Raw genomic sequence first — 22,366 nt, forward strand, 5'->3', positions numbered from 1 at the left:
AGCCCGGCCCCTCAGGACGCCAAGTTCAGCGGGCGGACGCCTCCCGCGCAGAAGCGACGGTCTCCCGGCCCCGGGAGGGCGATCCGTCTCTTGTTCGTCAGCCGCTCGGCGCGGGCATCATCCGGCCGGTCGTCTCGGCTTTAAAGCGGGCTCGAAGCGGAGGGAGCGAGGCGGGGAGCGATCCGTCGCTTCGAATCGCGGCCGGAGCTCCGGCTCCCCGGCTGCGGCTGGCGGTGCGGGCGCGCGCGGGTTCGTCTCTCCCTCGGCAGCCTCAGCCCGAGTCCCTCAGGCGCTCAGTCGCTCGCGGCCGCCGACATCCCGGCTTCCGAACCGCCTCGGCTCCTCCCCGCCATCCGCACGCCCGGTCCCGCCGGCTGCGCCGTCACGAGGCGGCCCCGCGCCGCACGGAGCACTGCCCGAGCGGCGGCACGGAGCGCTGTGGCAGCGGCGCCCGGGCAGGGCGGGAGGCGCCGAGGGACCGCGGGGCCTACGGACGCAGAGCCCGGCGGCGGGCAGGCGGCTCCCACTAGGTGGCACGGCTCCTGGGCCCCGGCATCGCTTCTCCACCCCCTTCCGCCCCGGTGTTCGCTCTCCTTCCTTCGTCAGCGCCGCTCCGGTTTGTTGTGCGCGGCTTTCCTAACGCGCTGGGCGTCTGCGGGACGAGATGATGGCAAGGCTACGCTGGCTGGAAGGATGCTCGGCAGCGGGGAGGGGAGCTCGGGGGGAAGCGAACCACAACAAACTGGGGGTGAAAAGAGAACCGAAAAACGCTACACACCTGACGAGGGGTGAAAAGAGAACCGAAAAACGCTACACACCTGACGAGGAAGGCGGCCCCTAACAGTTGTCAACAGCTCTGTCTCTGCACCATTTCTCTGCCGTACCTCCCGATCTACACGGAGGAGCCGAGGGCTTTAGCTCAGCGGCTTCGCGTGAAGCGTATCCTCGGCATCAGCAGATATGTATTCAGACATCTTTCTTTTTTTGTTGTTTTTTTTTTCTTTGTTTTGTTTTGTTTTTTTTTCTCCTTAGATTTCCTCTCCCTTTCTCTCCAATGGGAATAACTCACCCATCTCGTAGAGATCAAAAGCAACAGAAGGCGTGTCGGAGTCCACAAGCTTTATGAATCTCATATCATCGTTTTTTAACCTAAATAAGAGTGGATCCAATCTTCCGTACACCTGGGAATCTTTCCTTGTTCAAACACCGAGCCCTGCAGCCTTGGCTAAAGCCTACAGACAGAGAATACGGAGCGCCGAGCCAAAAGCCAGTGATGTCACCCATGCAACGTGAGACTCATTTCTTATTTCTCTGGCCTCCTTAAAGATAAACTGCACCACTTGGCAGACAGGAAATGTCGAAGCCTTACTTTCTTAAAAGGGGAGAATGTAAAACCTGGATTTAACTGGATCCTTCTCATTTTGGGGCACAAGACCTTATGCTGTGTCACCCAAATCCAAGACAACTGTGGATGTTTCTGACTGCACCAAAGAACCCCACCTCCTCTGAACCTCGAAGCATGAGCCAGCCTTGGATTTGAGATCTGCATTCTGCTTGATCCAGAAAACCAAGGGCTCCAGACTCCTAATGGTACTGTACAAAAAGTGAATAAGCACAGTCATTTCCCTTGCATCAGAAGCTTTGGGTCCTGGCACACACTGCTCTGTATCACCAGCACATCCCAGACCTGGCAGTGGTGTCCCACTGCACACAGTATTTGGATCCCATGTGCTCCACAGCACATAACACATCAAGTAACAGTCACTCCTACTGCACCAAGAATCCCACAGCCTCATGTCTTCTCAAGACTGAGTGCTGCAAAAGCCTACACCAAAAAAAAAAGCAGCACATCTCCTTGCACCTCACCTGCAAAATGGGATTTCCAACTAGGTAACGGTGTCTTTCCCACTACACCATTTTCCTTTTCAAGTGTGCTGCATTGTCAAAGCCCCTGGCAAGATGAAGAAGCTCACACAGGGATGTCCGAGCCATAGACGTAGTGATCAGTGTATCTGCTAAAACAGCTCAAGTGCAAAATTTCAGCACTATGTTATGAATATTAACTATGCCTGGAAAGCTCCGGATAAATCTGATTGTCTGTCTGAAGCAAGGCACAAGTTTCCATATTTTTAGCAGTAACTTCCCTTTGCAGGGATAAATTTTTAGGGGTCTAAGTCTTAAAAACCAACTACAACAAAAAAACCCAGCTCAGCTCAGGTGGATCAACTTCTATAACAAGATGTTTGAAGCAACTGCATGCCAATACATAAAACCAATTAAATGTTACAATGAGCTTGGAGCAGCCAAGATTGACTTCTGTTGGGGGAAAAAATGTACAGCTATGGGTCAAAAAGCTGCAGGATCTCATAAAGCAGATGGCCAACAGATTTCTTGTATGGCACCCATACAGAGATGAGTGTACCTGGATTTATTTGCCAGTTCTCAGCATCAGGACCCAAGCTGGCAGGTGAGAAGAAAGAATAGGCTTGATTCTACCAAACATTTCTGGATGTTAGAATGGTTGGATTTTGGATTTAAGAATCCATCATCCACCAAAGAGCAGGAACCAGGTCCTGAAAGGTTTAATGGTTCTCTTGCTACAGTGTAAGGCAGGCTTTAGTGTAGGTGCAGGAGGGTTTGCTGCATTTATTCTCTATTTAGACTACAGAACTGGAAGACTGGGGGTAAGGGCATGCACTTCCAGGTTTTCTCTTTTTCCCTGAAGAGGCATTTCAGCGGCAGTCTCCATGCATTTTTGTTTTCTGCCTGTATTTGTAGCTTGATCAGATGGCAAGCTATATCCTCCTGCAAGTCACCTTAAATATACAAACGTAGGAGAAAGTGTTGGATTTCAACTGTTAGAATTAAACCCTTTTCTCCCTCACCATCATTATGTCCTTCCTTTCAGGAGGGGCAGAACACGGCTTGATGCGGCGTCACCAACCCTTCCTCTGCCTCTCCTCGGGATTATTCCCGACAGCCCCTTCCAGTGCAAACAGATCATTATTAAATTCGCTTTCCCCCATCCCACCCCCGTCTCGCCGTGGGGGGGAACGATCCTTGTCGATCTGCAGATGAATGTAAATGGGGAGGAAGACAATCGAATAAAAAAGTCCACCCCGCACATCAGCGTGCTCCATTGAAGCCTCACCCTGCAGTGAATTAAGGACGTCTCGGCAAGGGGAGTGAATTCACTGATCTCGGATGAATTGGGCTGTGAATGCACAGTCCAAGCTTTCTGCAGGTTGCGATTTTGAAGATACGGAGGGGAAAACAGTGCACACGGGTGCACAGAAGATGCCTGAAGGCGCGGGACAGAGAAGCGGAGCCCAATGAGGCTGCTCAGAGCCAGCTCGTGGTGAGGAGCCCTGCGTGCAGCAGCCTGACAGCACTCAGCACTGCTGCTACCTTGCAGAGCGGGCCAGCCTCTCGCTCACTGCCGCCCAGCACTGCTCGCGCTGCCCTCAGCATCCTCCGTTCTCTCGCCCAACCACTCCCAAACCTCCGGCTCAAACAGCAGTGCTGGGACGGAGGTGCGGGCAGGTGAGGTGCTGGGCCGAGCTCATGGTGAACCAACCACAATTTGCTTTTCTTCGGGTCATTATTTATTTATTTATTCCATCAAAATGACCTCCACCATATTTTTCTTCTTTTTTATTTTTTTTATTTTTATTCTTTATTTTTATGAAAGAAAATGAGTTCAGTGCCATCTAGTGGGGGAGGGGACTGAGCAAACCACCACACTCCCCATTTCTTGGGATCACTGCCACCGACTGCATTTATTCAACAGAGAGAGATGATCCACGGAATTCCCAAGAAGTTTCTTCATTTCCCAAGAAGCAACGCTAAATTTACACGGGCTCCATCCTTCACTCTTTGTAATGAGCCTCCTGCTGGAGCCAAAGGAGCTCCTGCTACTACTGCGTTACCTGGAGTTGCACTGACCCTGGAGGCACTTCGCTGCTCTAATTACAGGATGTAAATTCAAGACGGTAATCAAACCAAACACAGATAGAACAAATTATATCTACTAATGTTTTTTATCGTTCCAACGCACCTTGGATACTGGTGTGAGTGAATCCCCATTATGCCAGCCATACCAACACAGATGTACACGATGCTGCCTCTCGCACAGGAGCTTCTCACAGCAGCTCCCACAAACAGCTGAGCCGTCAGTCCAACAGCCTGTGGGGTGCTGAGGGGGTTCAGAACCAAGCAGGGGCTCTGTAAAGTAGATGTGAACTTCAAAACTCCAAGTTTGTCAACTGCCCTCTCCCCTGACAACTCCCAAAGGTTTCTGCTTTGCTGCGTCTCTACAAAAAACATTTGGATTGCAAAGCTAAGCAAGTTAGTGAACACTAGGTCTAAGACCACCTGTGCAATAGTTCTGGTACAAAAAAGACAGGGATTTCCTTGAAAAAGTCCAGAGGAGGGCCACAGAGATGATAAAGGACATGGAACACCTCCCTTGTGAGGAAAGGCTGAGAGACCTGGGTCTGTTCAGCCTTGAAAAAAGAAGACTCAGAGAGGATCTGATCCATGTCTATAAATATCTAAGGAGTGGGAGGCAAAGGGACGAGGCTGGACTCTTCTCAGCAGTGTGTGGCAATAGGACACGGGGAAGTGGCCACAAACAGAAGCATAGGAAGTTCTGCACAAATGTGCATGGGATCTTCTTCCCAGTGCAGTGACGGAGCAGTGGCACAGCTGCACAGAGAGGTGGTGGAGTCTTCTCTGGAGACATTCAAGACCCGCCTGGACGCCTACCTGTGCAACCTGGGCTAGGGAGCTGCTTTGGCAGGGATTGGACTCAGTGATCTCTAGAGGTCCCTTCCAACTCCTACAACTCTGTGATTCTGTGATTAACTCACCTCTAACACACACACATTATGCTACAGTCTTTCATTGCACTGTTGTTTTTGTTTTTTTTTGTGTTTGTTTGGTTGTTTGGTTTGGTTTTCTTCATAAGATTCTCCTTTGTTTTTCAGTGCAAAGGACGGATGTTGCTTACTTAATGAATGCTATTTAAATGTTCTCCTATCCTTATCACCCAACATGAGGCACATGTACTATTCACCACAGAGCATCCAGTTCTTGCACTGAATACAGAGTGATTAATCTCCTCATGGGCTTTTCTATAACGGTGCTCTCACTCTAATGTTTGCAGGGTTTTTTACAAACATCAATGAAATTATCTCCCCAATTCTGTGCTGAGAAACGTAGGTAAAAGCCAATATTTTCAAACTTTCAGGGTATTTTGGGTACTCAATTAAAGAAGCTTAGAACCAGAACTTTCTGAGTACTTAGCACTGCACAGCATTGTCAGTATTTCTACCAATCAGTACAAGAGGATCTGACACAGAATCCAGAGAAAACGCAGATCATATGGACATCAGCTGTGAAGACTGGCCATTATTTGATTCACTCAGCTTCACAATAGCAACCATAACAAAGGAACAAATAAAACCCAATTACCAATTTCAACTCAGCTACCCTAGCTCTCCAACCACAACTTTTCCTAGCTGTATTCCTCTGCTAGACTTACCACACAGCTTCCAAACTCTCAACCAAACCATATGTGGGCTGAAAAGTCCCAGTTCATCAGCCATTTGGTGTGAAAAGAAAGTGAGCTGGTGTAAAAAGCAGGATTCAGTCATGCATCTTACTTCACAAACATGTATATACGTTCATATTAAAAGAGAGAGTTGTGCTGGGCTACAAGACAACTCAGCCAAAGCTCACATACAACCTTTGGCCCAAAGGGCTCTCTCAGATTGATCTCCCTACAATAAAAAACTACAACTTCACCTTTGTCTTCACAGGCAGAGATTCAGCTTCACCCTAGTGCACTCTGTGAACATAGCAGGCATTCTGTTATGCCTCCTGCCTTGCCAATTTTGCAGTCAACATCTTCTTACTCTACAGCTTCCTCTCCTCTGAGTTGGAGAAGGTTACATACGAACTCTCTTCTACAGACCTTTTTTCTTGCTAGGAGGAGATTCATACAATTCACAGTGTGCTTCACCAGCTTTACCTTACAGGTTTATTGCAGGCCTGGCTTCCTACCCATAATCCTGCTGCAGGGTAAATCCATTGCCCACTGCAGTGATGAAGACCACGTCCTGAATGCAGCAATTCAATAGCACAGTTACTTGCTGCATAAAGCCATTTACCAAGGAAAGATGGCTCTCTGTCAGCTGAAAACAGGAGACACTATTCGTCATTAAAAGTCACAATTCTGTGATTGTTATGGAATCAGTGAGAAGAATTCAAGATGGCAGAGGTGAGATATTGGGGCAAAAAAGTAGTGATTCAGAGCAAACACACAGAACTCCTGGCTTCCAATATTCTGTAACAAGTCACTTTTTTCTCAAAGCTACATCTAACACATTATCAACACATTAAAGCCTGAATAAGTCCAATTTTACTGTAGTTCATCAACATTTAGTTCATACATGGAGTCTTATGCAAAGGTGCACATGTAGCACTGTTAATTTACTTGGCAAATCACAGTACGAAACCTCCCCTGAGTTTCTGCCAGACTTACTCCTTGTGCACAGAGAAATTTCTGGACGCTGGTTACATCAGCAGTGGTTTATGAACTAATCCCCTGAAAGACAGAGGGGCAATCTAATGAAGTCTTTGGTAATGAATCATACCTGTGATTGTCTCCCAGATGACAAATCAATTTACTAATTCTTTTAGTCACAAAAGAAGAGCAAGGATCAGTTAAAAATCAGAATTCGTAGATCCACAAATAACCATCATAGGACACACTGGAAAGAAAACTGGCTGTCAAACCCCGAATTTGCACCTGCTTAGACAAATCCTACTCTCTAAAAGCACTCCTCCATTTTGGAACATGACACAGGAGATCTCAATCTTCACATATTTCATTTGGCTGTGAAAGCCCCAGATGAGTAGCCTCACTTAACATTTATAAGAGAAGAGTGTAGATATGTACACAGGCATAAACAATGCACAGACATTGTGTGTCTGCACAAAAGTAGCAGATATCTGTAGTGATAAACACCTTATCTAGACATAAGCATACTGCTGTCCTCAACTGCTTTGCATTTACCTTTCCTCATTTAATATTACCAATGATATTTGCATGAAAGTAAGTATTTAATTCTTCAGTTCATCTGTTTCTGCAGTTCATTTTCCCATCTGAAACTTTAGCACTGTGATATCACAATTAGTCATTGAAGAACTGATTTGATCACAAAGAGAGGATTATAGCTCCAGGTGGGAAACGCACAGTAGGAAGGGAAGAATTCCTAAGTAAGAAGACCTCGTTTCCATGCAATTGTCATTGGTTTGTTAGTCTTCACAAAGAATGAAGGAAAGCGGAGGAAGGAAAATCTATACATTTCAGCAGAATTGCTACCAGTGCACATTTTCTAAGAGATGGCAGCAGCTCTTTAATGACTGCTCTTTTTCTGTCAACACTGAATTAAAATCACAAGAGTGGTTAATTTCACATGCCATTGTTATCTTTTCATTGAATACTGCAATCCAGCATGCTGCAGTACTAAACCTGACACACAAAATGAAGCATTTACAGAAACCTACAGCTTGATGTCTCTCTTCTAAAGCGCCTTTCCGAAGCTGGGCATCTTAAAGTGCTTTACAGCAACAATGTAGATGCTTACAATGCAGAGAGTGGGTGGGAACTCTGTAGGTGCAAAGTGTTTCAGGGAAATGCTTGTTTGGAGTGTCCAGACAGAATAGTAAGTCGATTTCTTCCCTGCATGCCTGGCTTAAGGCCAGAGGGATCTCTGAAGTCCTGCATTCAAGAAGATTAATGGCCAGAGACCCTCTGCAGCAGCTAACCATTTGCCAGGGACTGGCAGCCCAGCAGCAGTTGCAGTCGCAAAGAACCCATGGAAAGCTCAGATCTGCGTTGCATGTGGTTGCCATTTTCAGAAATCCTGCTCAGAGCACAACTGACTCATTTCTTAGGCAGACTGGAGCTGCTGCAGCCAGGCTGCATACAGTAGGATTTTGAAGCTCATTAGCACTTTGCTGCTTGTCCATTTAGCTGATGTAAGAAGAGCTCTCCAAGGCACCTCCTGCACTTCCAGGAAGCTCAGCATAATGATGGCTCAGCAGGATGGCATCTCTAAGACCAGGGCAGCAAACTTAGCCATGCTTTGAATACTGTGCTAGCACTGAATATAACAAGGCCATTCATAGAGCAGGGATGAGCCTCAGCAACTTCGTACAAGCAAATGACAATGAAAGATCTTAATGCCTCCACATGGTAGTTTGCACTGACTACCTAACACAGAAGGGGAAAATGAGGAGTTTAAAATGCTTCTGGCAACACTTTGAGGTATTCAGTCATATGCAATGTAGTCATTATGGCTTACACTCTGAAGCTGAAAACTGCTGTGCCATAACAGACACACATTTATTCAATGTTGCTGTAACATACCCACCAAATAGGAAACAAAGATAAGTACTAAACCTTAGTGACTGTTCTCTGATCGTCCAACCCGTATGTTGAAGAGGTTAGTCTGCAAAAAGGAACTATGAGAGTCACAACCATAAAATTTGAAGAAGGAATTCTTTACAGGAAAAAGGTAAATCGATTCCCAGAGAGCTTTTGTAGGGAGCAGGACTTACTCAGCTTGGGTACTCGTGAGGTTTGAGAGAATGAACTGAACAGAAAATAAATAGATGGATAAAATAAAAAACGACCCTCTGCAACTCAAAAGACAAGCCACAAGCTGGAATACTTCTAAATACCCAGCTGCTGCACAAAAGAATGCTCACACAGGTTGAAGAAACTCTAAACTAAAACAAGTGGTCCTCAGGGGGATTGTCTGTTTCCATGGCTAGAAGAGGGAAAGGCTGTTTGATAACATGTAGGACTACAAAGATTGCTACTGAGATGACTTGGGAACCTGGGGTTTCAACCAGATCTTGGAAAATCTGCTGACTGGCAAACAGAGGCAGTCAGGGAGTGAGTACCTAGAATGCTCCCAGAGAGCTTATGATTTATCCTTGGAAGCATTGGTCAGGATACATTAAGAAAGAGTGAGAGTGTAGACCAAATTAGGAAAGCAGGGAGAAGAATCTCTCCTGGAATGCACCATAGAGGTCAAAGGGGACATAAAATATCAGTGCCTGCTGAAACTCAGGGGAGCCTACAGCCCACAAACCCAAAAGATCTGGATCCACGGCTGCATCTTGACAGGAGTAGGGCATCTCAGCATGCAGAAACAGAAATGTGAACTCAAACAGATGCAACTGATCTCCCCACATTTTCTATTTAAGAGATGGCTGCCTTTCTGAGAATTTTACTGCTGGAACATTCCAATCCACTCCTCTTTTTTACACTTGGTCAAACAGAGTTAGAGATGGACAGCTGTTTTTCTCCCCTGTTTAAAACCTTGTTGGATGTCTCTTCAGATGAGTTCTGCAAGGGATGATGGGAGAGAAACTACAAGAGCTTTTATCAGAGTATGCCAGGTGTCTCCATTATTTCTGATTCCATAATTTTTTTTTCCTTTTCTTCCATTCCCCCCATTAATGCTTCATTCCAGCCAAGAAAATGTGCTTCTGTCACTGCTGCCTTTAAAAGTTTTCTTGCATATGATGCACGTTGTTGGTAAAGTAACAATGATGTCCTAGTTGTGTGGCTAAGTTTTTCACTAAGGGAAGCTGAACATTTTTTAAAGATTCAATTATTCTTCACAACCCATTTCTGAAGGAAATATTGTTATCCCCAGTTTACAGAGGAATAAAATGGCAGGTAGGTTAATTGACTTGCTTAAGGTCATTCAGAGAGTTAGTAATGGAGTTACAAATAAAGTGAGATTGAACAATGCTTATTCTCAGTCCCTTGATCTAACCACAAAGAAAAACTCCTTCTCTTCCATCTTAAATACTTCATTTAAATCTATCTCTGATCATTTATTCTGACATACTGTTGAACTACAAATTAGTCAGTCTAAATGACAAACATGTAGATACGTGGAGATCTACTCACTTGCCTGCTCAACTTCGTGCACCCCCTGCTATGCTGAACAGCTCATCTTCCATTAAAAGAGACACGCTGCAGCTCCTCTGGAGAACTGTCAATACCATTTCAGGCATCAGTCCGAAGGCATCACAAAAGAGAGGGAGGAAGAGCACTTGCTCTATTTCCCCAGGAGGCAAGAAAGCTGCCTCAATAGCCCAGCTGAATGGGTAAGCAATAAGCTCAAGATGCAAATTATTTCTGTTTTTCTTTTATGCTGCATCTCTTCCCCAAGTGTTTCCAGTGTTAGATGAGCTGGAGTGGCAGCATTTAATAGCTGCATCTCTGTAGATTTCACTCTGAGACATCAGTTTGATGGGTTATTTTAAAGTCAAAATATTCTTCAATTGCCCACCCAAAGTCTGCCAGCCTCTTCATACAACACGTTGTCTCCAGAGGGATTTGCAATGCTAGACATCTCTGTGGCTCAGCTTGAATCACTGCACAACATAATACAACTGAAGTTCACAAATTAATCATGATCACATAAAAAATGAATAAACACATATGTAGCCAATGCAGTTTTACCAAATGCTCAGAGGGTCTTTCCATTTGACTCAGATAAAGACTGTTCTGTTCTGTCATATCAATATTTATAAGAAGAGGATGTTAGAAATTGTCTTACAGCTCGAGATAATAGTTTCAAGCATAAGATTTCAGACTGAAGTTGATTACTATGCCTTACTGCAACCAGCCCAATGCCTCTTTTCCAACATCAAATGAAGTAAGTTCAGACTCTCCTAGAAAGTGCCAATAAAACAAGTGCCAATAAGCTAATCCTCATCCTGGTCTTTTCTTCTTTCTGGATATACGTTTGTCTTCTTGGGACAAAATAACACAGGCTTGTGTTGTGTTTTGTCAAAATTTTAACTTAAGGTTTTTAAGTGCTCAATTATAAATAAAATACATACACAGGATGAATTAATCAGATAAGTAATCCCAGATCATTACTGATCAAACAAAACAATTCCAGTCTAAATAATTGCCAATAATTTATAAAGAGGTCTTCTGTGTACTTTATCATGAGCCCACTTCCTCTTTGCTGCTCTGCTGTGCTCTCTTCCCTCTCTTGGTTTCTTTTCATAACAACAGTTCCCATGCTCACAACACCCTTCTTGCCTCTAAGCCCCACATCAACTCACTCTTTTTTAACCCTTTCTAGAGTTTCATTTTAGCTCACCTGTCTGCCACTGATCTGCTTCTAAATAATTGCTGACAAGTCTAAACACTCTGCTCTGTTTACAACAAAATCCTCAGGAGGCTCCAGCATTGCATCCGTGAAAATCAGCTTATCACAAGCTTTTTCCTGCTGTCAACCCCTACTGCTTCCTTCCATTCCCTGTTATTATCATCCCTTAGTATGTCAAGTCTAATTTGGACTGTGGAATCCTCAGAGCAGGGACGTTTGCTTTATGTCCCAAACACCCAAGGCACACTTCCAGCACTACACAGGTATCATTAACTCGGTCTATCAGACGTCTGCACAGATGAAAGTCTAGCTCTTACGCACCCAACTTTCATAACCACCTCAGTGTTCTACACTAGTATGATGGTGGACAGAAAGATCTGCACAGAGGTGAAGGAGTGCAACACCAATGGCTCAGATGAGTGCCCAAGAATATGTATGGCTTTGTAGGTAGCAGTCCAGACTGTGCTCACTGCTGCAGATTAGCAGGTATGCTTAGCTGTGGTTTTGTTGACTGCTGAATCCTTGATACACCTTTCCAGATGCATGTGTGCTGCCTTCCTGGCTAACATGCTAACCCTAGATGGATGCTTCTTATGAAACTCTCCTCAGAACCCAAATATTAATACTGATGTTATAATGAACACACATACTTTGAGAACACATTTTTATTTAAACCCCAGTTTTAATAATATTTCCATGTTTCTACACTGATGACAAGAGGAACAACAGAATTTTAAGGAAAAAATTTAAGGAAAGAAGATGCAAACTAATGCAGACCTGTACACACCACACTTGCACAGTCAGAGGCAACAACACTGGATCCCTAAAGATTAACAGAATTAAGAAATCTTAGGTGTTGAAACAGACCTCAGAAGATAATCAAGTCCAAAACCATGCTAAAGAGCCTACCCTACAGTACCTTGCACAGGAAAGTGTCCAGAGTGGTCTTCCTTCTACTCCATAGAAGGAGAAGCCACAACTTTTCCAAGTGGCTTGTTCCAGTGTGTCACGCTAACAGCAAAGTTCTTCCTCATATTTATAAAGAAGTTCATGCGTTCCAATTTTTGTTTGTTGCTCCTTGTCCTGTCACTGCAAACCACTGAAGACAGCCTGGCCCCACTGATTTAACTCAAACATTCACATATATATAATCAGCAATGAGATATTCACACCAGCAGTCCTCAGTCTTCCTCACAATGAATAGGCTGAACATGTGCTGGCTATGCTCATCATAATGCACCCCAAGATCATAGAATCACAGAATCATAGACTCAGAGAATGATAAAATCATAGAATCATAGAATCATTGGAGTGGGAAGGGACCTCAAGAGATCATGGAGTCCAATCCCCCTGCCAAAGCAGGTTCCCTACACGAGGTCACACAGGTAGGTGTCCAGGCGGGTCTTGAATATCTCCAGAGAAGGAGATTCCACAACCCTCCTGTGCAGCCTGTGCCAGTGCTCCGTCACCCTCACCGTAAAGAAGTTCTTGCGCACATTCATGTGGAACCTCCTGTGCTGCAGTTTCTGTCAATTTCCTCTTGTCCTGTCTCCACACACTGCTGAAAAGAGTCTGGCCTCACCACTTTGTCCCCCACACCTCAGATATTTATAAACCTGGATCAGGTCCCCTCTCAGTCTTCTTTTCTCAAGGCTAAACAGACCCAGTTCACTTAGCCTTTCTTCATAGGGGAGATCCTCCAGGCCCTTCATCATCTTTGTGGCCCTGTGCTGGACTCTTTCCAAGAGATCTCTGTCTTTTTTATACTGGGGAGCCCAGAACTGGACACAGTACTCCAGATGAGGCCTCACCAGGGCAGAGTAGAGGGGGAGGATCATCTCCCTTGACCTGCTGGCCACACTCTTTTTAATGTATCCCAGAATGCCATTGGCCCTCTTGGCCATGAGAGCACACTGCTGGCTCATGGTCAACCTGTCATCCACCAGGACACCCAGGTCCCTCTCTACAGAGCTCCTCTCCAGCAGCTCATCCCCCAGCCTGTACTGGTGCATGCAATTATTCCTCCCTAGGTGCAAGACTCTACACTTGCTTTTGTTACATTTCATCCAGTTTCTGCCCAGCTCTCCAGCCTGTCCAGGTCTTGCTGAATGGCAGCACAGCCTTCAGGCATGTCAGCCAATCCTCCCAACTTTGTATCATCAGCAAACTTGCTGAGGGTGGCCACTATCCCCTCATCAAGGTCATTGATGAAGATGCTGAACAGGACTGGACCCAGCACGGACACCTGGGGGACACTGCTGGTTACAGGCCTCCAACTGGACTCTGCACCGCCAACGACAATCCTCTGCATTCTGCCGGTCAGCCAGTTCTCAACCCACTTCATTCATCTATCCCACACTTCCTTAGCTTTGTTATAAGGATGTCATGGGACACAGTATCAATGCTTCGCTGAAATCAAGGTAGACTACATCCACCGCCCTCCCCCCATTCACCCAGCCAGTGACAACATCATAGAAGGCCACCAGGTTGGTTGAGCATGACCTCCCCTTGCTGAACCCATGCTGGCTACTCCTGATAACCTCCTTTTCTTCTAATTGTCTGGAGATGGCATCCAGCACAAGCTGTTCCATCACCTTTCCAGGAACAGAGGTGAGGCTGACTGGCCTATAATTACCAGGATCCTCCTTCTTGCCCTTTTTGAAGACTGCAGTGGCTGTCCTCCAGTCTTCAGGCACATCCTCCATTCTCCAAGACCTCTCAAAGATGATAGAGAGCGGTTCAGCAATCACCTCCGCCAGCTCCCTCAGCACCCATGGATGCACCGGATTGGGTCCCATGGATTTATGAACATTAGCATTGCCTAGGTGCTCATGGACCACCTCTTCCCTGACTGAAGGAAAGTCTCACATTCCCCAGACCCTCTCACTAACCTCCAGGGTCTGGGTTTCCTGAAGGAAAGCTTTTTCACTGAAGACAGAAGCAAAGAAGGCGTTCAGTATCTCCACCTTCTCAGCATCCCCCGTTACCAGAACTCACCTAGTAGGGGGCCCACATTCTCCCTAGTCTTCCTTTTACTGTTAACATACTTAAAAAAGCCTTTTTTATTATCCTTTATCACTTTTGCCAGATCGAATTCCAGATGTGCTTTAGCCTTCCTTGTTGCATCCCTGCAGGCCTTGACAACATTTCTATATTCTTCCCAAATGGTCAGACCCTTTTTCCACATTTCATGGGCCTTTTTCTTCCCTTTGAGTTTGCGCAAGATACCATTGGCCTGGGCCACAAGTTCACACTGATGGCTCATTTCTAACTTGCTGACCACCAGCACACACAGGTTCTTCTCCAGAGAGTTCCTTTGCAGCACCCTTCCCTAATCTGTACCAATGCATGCAGTTATTCCTCCCCATATGTAGGGCTCTGCACTTGCCCTTGTTGAACCTCATCATGTTCCTCTCCACCCAACTCTCCAGCCTTACTCTTCCACAAACGCTCAGTTCTACTCAGAACAGAGAAGAGCCTGTCACATATACAGTGCCACTTTCTCCCCCTCCACCAATCTATCATGACCAAACATCATGTTTATACCAATTATTTTGTCCTAAAGGACCACAGAGCACTCAAAAGCAACGAGGTTGCTGAGGAGAGGTGCTGAATTCATTAACAATGAGCACTCTACTCTAAAGGAAGAAAGAGAAGCATAATTTAGAAGCTGTGCATCTCACAGACATATTTAAAAATGCTTCAGAAACACACGCAGACACACGGATTTCAAGTGCTGATGGGACAACTGCTGTGGGAGCAGAAGAACTGCAGTGACACCACCACGCAACAGGCTGTGATGACACCAAGAGATGCACAGTGACTGCAGCACCATCACTGCTCATCTTTGGGCACAGGCAGAGCCCAGCCCAGTCAGTTTAATGCCTGGACTTCTGCCGAGCACATATATGAGGCTTGGAGGTGAAGCGAGCATTTGTCTTGAGTGCTGGGCTGTGCTTTGGGCAATGGCTGGTAGCAGCTCTCACTGCCCATCCCTACAGCCATCACCTACGTGTCCCTGGCCTGCCTGGCTCAGGCAGCTGGGGCTCCACAGGGTGCAAGTGCAGCAGCAGAGGTGAGCTGGGTGGGGACATGTCCCCCAAGGTGGCAATGGAGTGAGCACTGGGATGCAGGAAGTTGCCAGGGCTAGGACCGCATCCTGAGGGACCTCTGAGGGTGTGGAACACAGGGTGGCCCCTCCTGCTGAGGGCCCTGGGTTTTTCTTCTGTCTGTCCATGGGATGGAGAATGACCACAGCCTCTCTCCTTCTTGCAGTGTGCAACATTCACAACTGAGGCATTGGTGAAGAGGAGCAGCTCATCATCTTCATTCCCCAGTGGATCACAGCATAAGGACCACGGCAGCAGAGCAGGAATGGATATGTCCCATCTGCTGTGATGTGCACAAGGACATTGCCTATGTGGTGCCATGCCATCACGAGTTCTGCCTCGGCTGCATCCTGCAGTGGGGCAAGCAGCAGCAGAGCTGCCCATCTGCAGGAGGGTCTTGGAAATGGTCCAGGTCGCTGCATGGGACAGTAACAATGATCTGAACTCCATCATCTGCCCTCCAGCAACACCAGTACCTGCCTGCTTCCAGGAAGGTATCTCTCCAACCTACAGCAGCTCTAGCCCTTTGCTGTCCCCTTTGCTGTCTCCTCCGCCAATCTCAGATGAGAAGGAGGATGAGGAGGCAGATGAGGAGCCTACAGTGAGCTGTTTCCGCCCTCAGGCCTGGGCAGAGCTGTTCAGGCAGCAGCAGGAGATCCTGGACTCTGTGCTGCCCTGGCTTCACCAAGAGCTGAGAGCCATCTTTCACACACACTGGTGTCCAGCAACGGCAGCAGAAGGCTTCATCCTGAATGCTCTGCGTGACATCAGGCCGTACGACCAGGAGCTGATGGAGCTGATGTGGCCTGCACTGGAGTATGAAACCGAGACATTCATCCAGGGGCTCGTCAACGCCATTGTGTGCCAGTGCAGCGAGGTGGCCCACAGACTGCTGGGTCTGCAAGGGGACAGGAGGACAGCCCTGTGGCCGCCCCTGGCCCCACAGCCTCCCCACCAGTGACCCTCACATTGGGGCACAGACTCTGGCACCGCTGTGAGCCCCAACAGAGTGGAGCAGCCCGGCACAGCAGGGGCTGACACTCATGCGGGTCCCAGTCATGCTGCCACTTCGCACACGGCGAGGGAAGCGGAGGAGCCTCATGAGGAGATGGAGCAGGCAGCAGCAGCATCTCATTAAAGTTTCTAAAACATATTTTTCTCATTAAAGTTTCTAAAATACATTTTTCATAAATTGGTCACGTTACATGACACTATAGCTTACACGTTATAAATCCTTCGGGATTCAATACGTTTAAACACCGTGACCACTGCACAGGAATTGTCGGCTGAAAGCCTTTAACATTTGGACACGCAACGCGCTATTCCAAATAACGACGCCGACGCAGCACCCAACGCCCGCCCCGCCCCGCACGCACAGCCCCACACGCTCACCTGGGGCGGGGTGAGCACCGCGCATGCGCGGTGACTGCGAGCCCGCTGTTCCGCCTTCCGGCCCGCGCTGAGCAGCCGAACTCCAGTTCCGCGCGGGGACCGCAGCGTTCAGGTCGCGGCCGTGCCTGAGCGACGGGTGCGGGGGAACTCGAGGGGCGGAGCGGGCTGGGTTGGGTAGGCCAGGCCAGGCCGCGGCTTGTAGGCACCGCGCTCCCGGGGCGAGCTGTGTGTCCCTGGTCGTGGGAAGGTGAAGCTGCTGTGGTGCTGAGCCTGGGGGAGGTGGTGTGAGGCGAGCTGGGGCGTTAGGAGGAGCCTTGTAGGACTGGGAATGCAAGGCTTGGTAACCCAGCAGTGTCACGGGGTGCTGGAGCGTGGCCTTCACCTGCCTGGCTTCCCACACATTGTCAAACTGGCGAGGATTAACCGAGCTCAGGTTGAGCGGTCTGGGTTCTTCCAGGGATTCAGAAGTGAAAAGTAGGTCCCCAAAACGCTGCTCTGCTCGAGGTATTTTAATCTTCATGCTGCTGCTGGAGGAGATTAAGCGAGCTTTGCGTTTGACTGCAGTCTGGCAATGCTTCCAGAGCTGTGCTGTGATGTCAGTTTGGGAGTGGTTTGTTGTTTTATCTCTGTATGTAGGAATTAGGAGTGGATTTGCTGATTGATAGAGCAAGTCAGCAGTCGTTCCCCTGTGTAATAGATGCACAAGCTGAAGTGCCACCCTGCCATCATTTGAGAACTGTCTTTTCCCATTAGGCCTGTTGCCGTATTTTGAAGTCTCCAACGCTTGGCCTTCCCTTCCGTTGCTCCTGCTTTTATTCAGTTTCACTCCAAATACCTGAGTTGATTTCCTGCTGCATTTTCATCTTGCTCTTGTACTGGAGTGAATCAGAGGTTACAAATATTTTGGATTTGTGTTATTGTGTTATTATCAGATCCCTGTTACCATACCAAAATTGACTCAGCCCTGTCCTGCTCATGACTGCTGTCCCTGTTCCATGCTCTCTGTTTTTTTTATGCGTATCTTTGGGAATCAGCTGTGCAATACTCCTGAAAACAAGAATTTTAGAATGTAAAGGAAACCACTTGACTTTTCTGGAGACTTATGCCATAGTTTATTCAAACAGACACAGTACAGCTTCAAGTACGGGGCCATGGAAGTCTTATTCTTGTCAAATGCATCCCAAAGGTGAATGTTTCTAAAACTCCGGGAGAGGATTGCATTTTCTGCCTTACATCACTTTTCACAGGGGAGCTAACTAGCAGGGAAATAACCCCTTTCCACAGCCCTTAAAGAGACTGTGGATGCTCTCTCTGAGGGCCCAGTACCAGTTGCTTGTATCCTATGTGCAGCAGTGATGTCTTAAGTGGGAGACAGCTACAAGAGAATGGGAAGCTGCTAATGTGGGGAAATGAGTTTTTTCCATTGTTAAAATGAAAAGGTGTAAGGAGATTTGCAAAGAGAATGGAGAGACAACTGGTAGAAATAGTTAAGGAAGTGGAATTGAATGGGACAGATCTCTTTGATTGATTGGTGGGTCAGATTGATGCAGAGAAACACTTCTTTCTTTGTGCAGTTAATAGGCCATTTTTGTAGCAAAGATGCTGTAAACAGAGTGAGAAATTTTCAAGAGCAAAACTTCCAGGCTGCTTTTTCAGTACATTTATGTTGTCTCCTGCTTTTGTGGGAGTCAGAAGCATCACAGCAGGACACCATTTTTCACAGTGTCTGCTCTGTAATTGTTTCTGTGACTAGAGTGTAAAGGCAGCCTTGAGCAGGCTGCTGAGGAAAAACTAGGTGTGGTATGAAGGTTATTCAGCATAGGTAGTTCTGTAATGTCTTAGCTAGACTGTGAAGTAGTGTTGGCATATTCTTTATACGCAGGACTGTGTGTGTATTGAAAATTGGACTGATTTTGTGGAAGGAATGTGTCACTTCTGGTGTGCGCATTGCACATTGAGTTGGTTTCTCTGCCTTAATTACAGGATAGCTTGCAGTGCCCAGTCATCTTAGAATTGTGGATCTCTTGTTTCCTTTTGCAGGAAGGTCCAACTGCGTATGCGTGCCCACTTGTTTCTGGGAAATGTCCAACATTTCCAGTTATGCCCGTCGAATGGCCCGTCTGAGTGCTCAGATATTTGGAGAAGTTGTCCGGCCAACTGACTCAAAATCCATGAAAGTTGTAAAGTTATTCAGTGAGCAGCCTATAGCCAAAAGGAAGGAGGTCTATGACTGGTATCCTCCTCACAACACCTACTATGCCCTCATGAAGAAACTCCGTTTTTTTGGTCTCTACAGGTAAGCTCTCTGCTTGAGAGATGGGAGCAGGACTGGAGATGGGAAGGTGGGGATGAGTTTGCAGTTTTTTCCCTCATGGACAGGAGGACAAGACTGAGGGCAAGGAGAGTGAAATATATGAATGCTGTCTAAATGACTTTTCATGTCTGAATGATTAGAACCTTCTGTAAGATTTCAGATGTCACAATGAACAACTGGTTGTCTAAGAAATAGTTCTTACTCTGTGTGAGGATGTTGGAGGATCTGCTCTGTAGAGAAGACCTGGGTCTGGTTCTGAATATGCCAAAGTAATGTGCAAAAGAAGTGACAGTCTTAAGACAGAAATTGCACTGAGACAGTGTTACGCTACTATATTCATGAATCGTTCAAAAACTAAGTGAAATTTAGAAGGGAAGTCTGCTTTTGGCTGGAGGAGTGTCTTATTCTTAAAAGTGAATTAAATTCAGATATGACTTAAGTACCCTTATTAATTTCATTTTCATCAAAAGCATTTGTGTACTTTTTTCATGAACATTCACATTCTCAAGTAGAAAAAAACTTTATGGCTAGTGAACATCAGCAAGTGTCACATGCAGTCCTTTGACTTCAGTCAGATAGCACTGAAGAAGTGCCTTAAAAGCCTCACTGCTAACCCTGTAAAATCAACACAGATTAATTTCTATTGCTAGCATTGCAGTTTGGTCCATGAAGGACTGCCTCCAGGATATTCTTGGTTTAGGTAGGCGTGTGAACACTGTATATTGACACAGATAGCCTCAGTGACATAATAATGTTATTTTCCCTTCTTTCTCTCTTCCTAATCTCAGGGTTCCTTCTCTAGCTGCTGTGTTTACTTACAGAGAGCTTATAGGGAATCAGATTTCCTACTTAGAAGCATGTAACGAAGGGTTGTACACTAAAAGCACCTGATAATAATTGATAAGAGTTGCATTTAAAAGTAGCAGTGCAGCCATTTCAGGCCACTTTGAATGCAGTTGTCACTTTTGAAAAACAGCTTTGCACAGAAAAATATGGTAATGGAAATCAAATAGAATTTATTACCATTACTGAAAGTTAATTATCTCTGTCAGCACCTTCCTTCTCCTCTGTTTTATTTTCCTGTTAAGGTTCTGCAGGAGCTGATGCTTTCTTCATAACTCATTGTTGAAGTCATCTGAGAGCGGTGTCATGTACTAATTATTGCTCCACAGGCCCCTCTCTTCTTGGAAGCTAATGACCTGAACTTAGTGTACAGCATATAAAAGCAGTGTGCTATTGCTAGACTGCTGGGTTAGATGCTAAGAGGGAAATTCTCATCCTTACTCATTTTTTGTTTTCCATTGTGTGTTTGAGTAAGAACAGTGTAAGAAATGCATAGGCACACAAGTGTGAATATGGACACACACACACTCCCTGTTGCTTGCTGGAAAGAGCAACCTTGTTAGTTCTGAAAGAGACAGAGCAATTCTTTAGCATTATTTCATCCCAAATTACTGCTAGCAGTAACACTGAGTACATTGCATTGTGTTTCCGTATGGACTTTATTGTTTGAGAAAGTTGTTTGTTTGTTTGTTTTTCATTATCATGCAATTCAAGGAGCTTTTCCATCTAGATATCCCAAGAAATAGAGCAAACTTTTTCTTTTCTCCCCCACTTAGAGACGAGCATCAGGACTTCAAAGAGGAGATGAGGCGGTTGAAAAAGCTTCGTGGAAAGGAAAAACCAAAGAAGGGTGAAGGAAAGAGAGCTCTCAAGAAGAAATAGTGCCTCTTGGACAATGTAACAACTGTGAAAATGCTGAAGAACACCTGTAACCTGCAGTTTCTGTTCCCAGGTGGAGGGGGCTTAGTGTGTGAGCTTCATTTGGAGCATAAGAAACACATTGTCAAATACAGGAGTCCACCTTGGGAGACACCTGGGTCTTGTGTTTTATTGTGGGGTTTTTTTGTTTTTTTAACTTGAAATATTCTGGATGTTGTAGCACATTTGTTTATCATGAGAGCCTTCCTGTACCCAAGCAGTAACAACAATAGTTAGAAAAGAAAAAAGCCTCAGTGTTTTTCTTGGATACATCAGCAGCCATGTTCCAGTTCTCCTGGATCTGGAAAATGTTTCTTTTTTTCCTTTTTTACTTTCTTGCATTGCTAGCAGTGCTGTTTTGCATGTGACCACGAAGAGAAAAAAGGGTTTCCTACTTCTGCTGCTTGCTATCTTGCCTATTAGGTTGAGTTGTGCTCCAGGTAGCTTTAACATTGATTAATTTTTTTTAAAGTTGCTGTTAGATCACTGGTTTTGCACTGGATATCTTTGATGCTCCACTGCCTGCCCACAGCACTTTCGTTGTACCTTGAATACTTAGATACAACTGAAAAATGAAGGCTGAGGCTGCTTTCAAGACCCTCTACTAATTAAATACATTATTTAAACATAGTGTTAAAGGGTTTTGAGTGTAGTCCTATTGCCCAGAGGTCTCGTGTGAAGTACTTCAAAAGGTACAAAACAATTTTATAGATCTGCACTAAGTGTATTTTATATCTATGCTCCTTCAGCATTGTTAATAATTACATATATACACCCTTTTTCCCTGTCACTCACTGTTGGGGAACACAAAGTATAGAAGGTAACTCTGCTGCTATGTCTGGCCATGTGTGCATCTTGCCCAGAAGTGCCTTGAAACTGCATCTTTAATTTCCAGGCCCCAGAAACATAGAGGAACAGCCCCAAGGTTCTGAAGGAGAGCTATTCAAACCTTAGAGTGACTGGGGCAGGAAGTGTTTGCACAGTGAGCTTAGGGTCAGCTTAATTTTTGTGTATGGAGTCATTTTGAAGTAGGTAACTACTAAGCTGGAGCCACTTCTAAACCAAGCCTGCTGAAATGTGTTTTTAGAGGGATTTGTCTGATGGGTGAAATTGATGGAACTATGTCCACATTTTTACTTCACCAAGTTTATGAATTTAGCTAGTACCAATTGCATTAAAGGTTGTCCCTGGAGATACTATAGGGTGAAATTAACTGTGGCAGCTGGGGACTGTTGGTGGCTGTAGTAGCAGCAGCTATGTTGATCAGGACTGGGCATCTTCCAAAGTTAAACTGAAGATCAATTAAAGTGTTTTCTCTGTGTTCTAAAGAGGAAAAAAAAACCAGCATATTTTCTATTCCTGTGGGAGTGTGCATGTGCACAATGAAGAGTACGTACAGCTAAAAAGGATTGTATTCTTGCTCCAGTAAAGTAAACAAACTCTGGGTGTGCGAGGAAACCTGTTTGCTTGAGTTTATGATATTTATGTGGCCTAGTAGGTCAGCCACACTTGCTCTTCTGAATCTCCATGTAGTCTGTGTAAGGACTCTGCAGCTCCAGAGCCTATAGAGA

The 22,366-nt window shown here is 45.8% G+C and overlaps 1 protein-coding gene across 1 annotated transcript; it reads left to right on the forward strand.

Annotated features, from left to right (window-relative positions):
* The first annotated feature begins 16,765 nt into the window (after window positions 1–16,765).
* Window positions 16,766–20,905, forward strand: MRPS33 (mitochondrial ribosomal protein S33). The gene is made up of 3 exons (XM_065742719.1): window positions 16,766–16,832; window positions 18,761–19,016; window positions 20,654–20,905. Exons 2-3 carry the CDS (start codon window positions 18,802–18,804, stop codon window positions 20,757–20,759), a joined length of 321 nt encoding a protein of 106 aa, XP_065598791.1. The 5' UTR covers window positions 16,766–16,832; window positions 18,761–18,801; the 3' UTR covers window positions 20,760–20,905.
* The last annotated feature ends 1,461 nt before the right edge of the window (window positions 20,906–22,366 follow it).

The sequence above is a fragment of the Cyrtonyx montezumae genome, unplaced genomic scaffold (genome assembly GCF_038088225.1).
Source record: "Cyrtonyx montezumae isolate F1298 unplaced genomic scaffold, pur_monq_1.0 scaffold_3, whole genome shotgun sequence".
NCBI classification, from domain to species: Eukaryota; Metazoa; Chordata; class Aves; order Galliformes; family Odontophoridae; genus Cyrtonyx; species Cyrtonyx montezumae.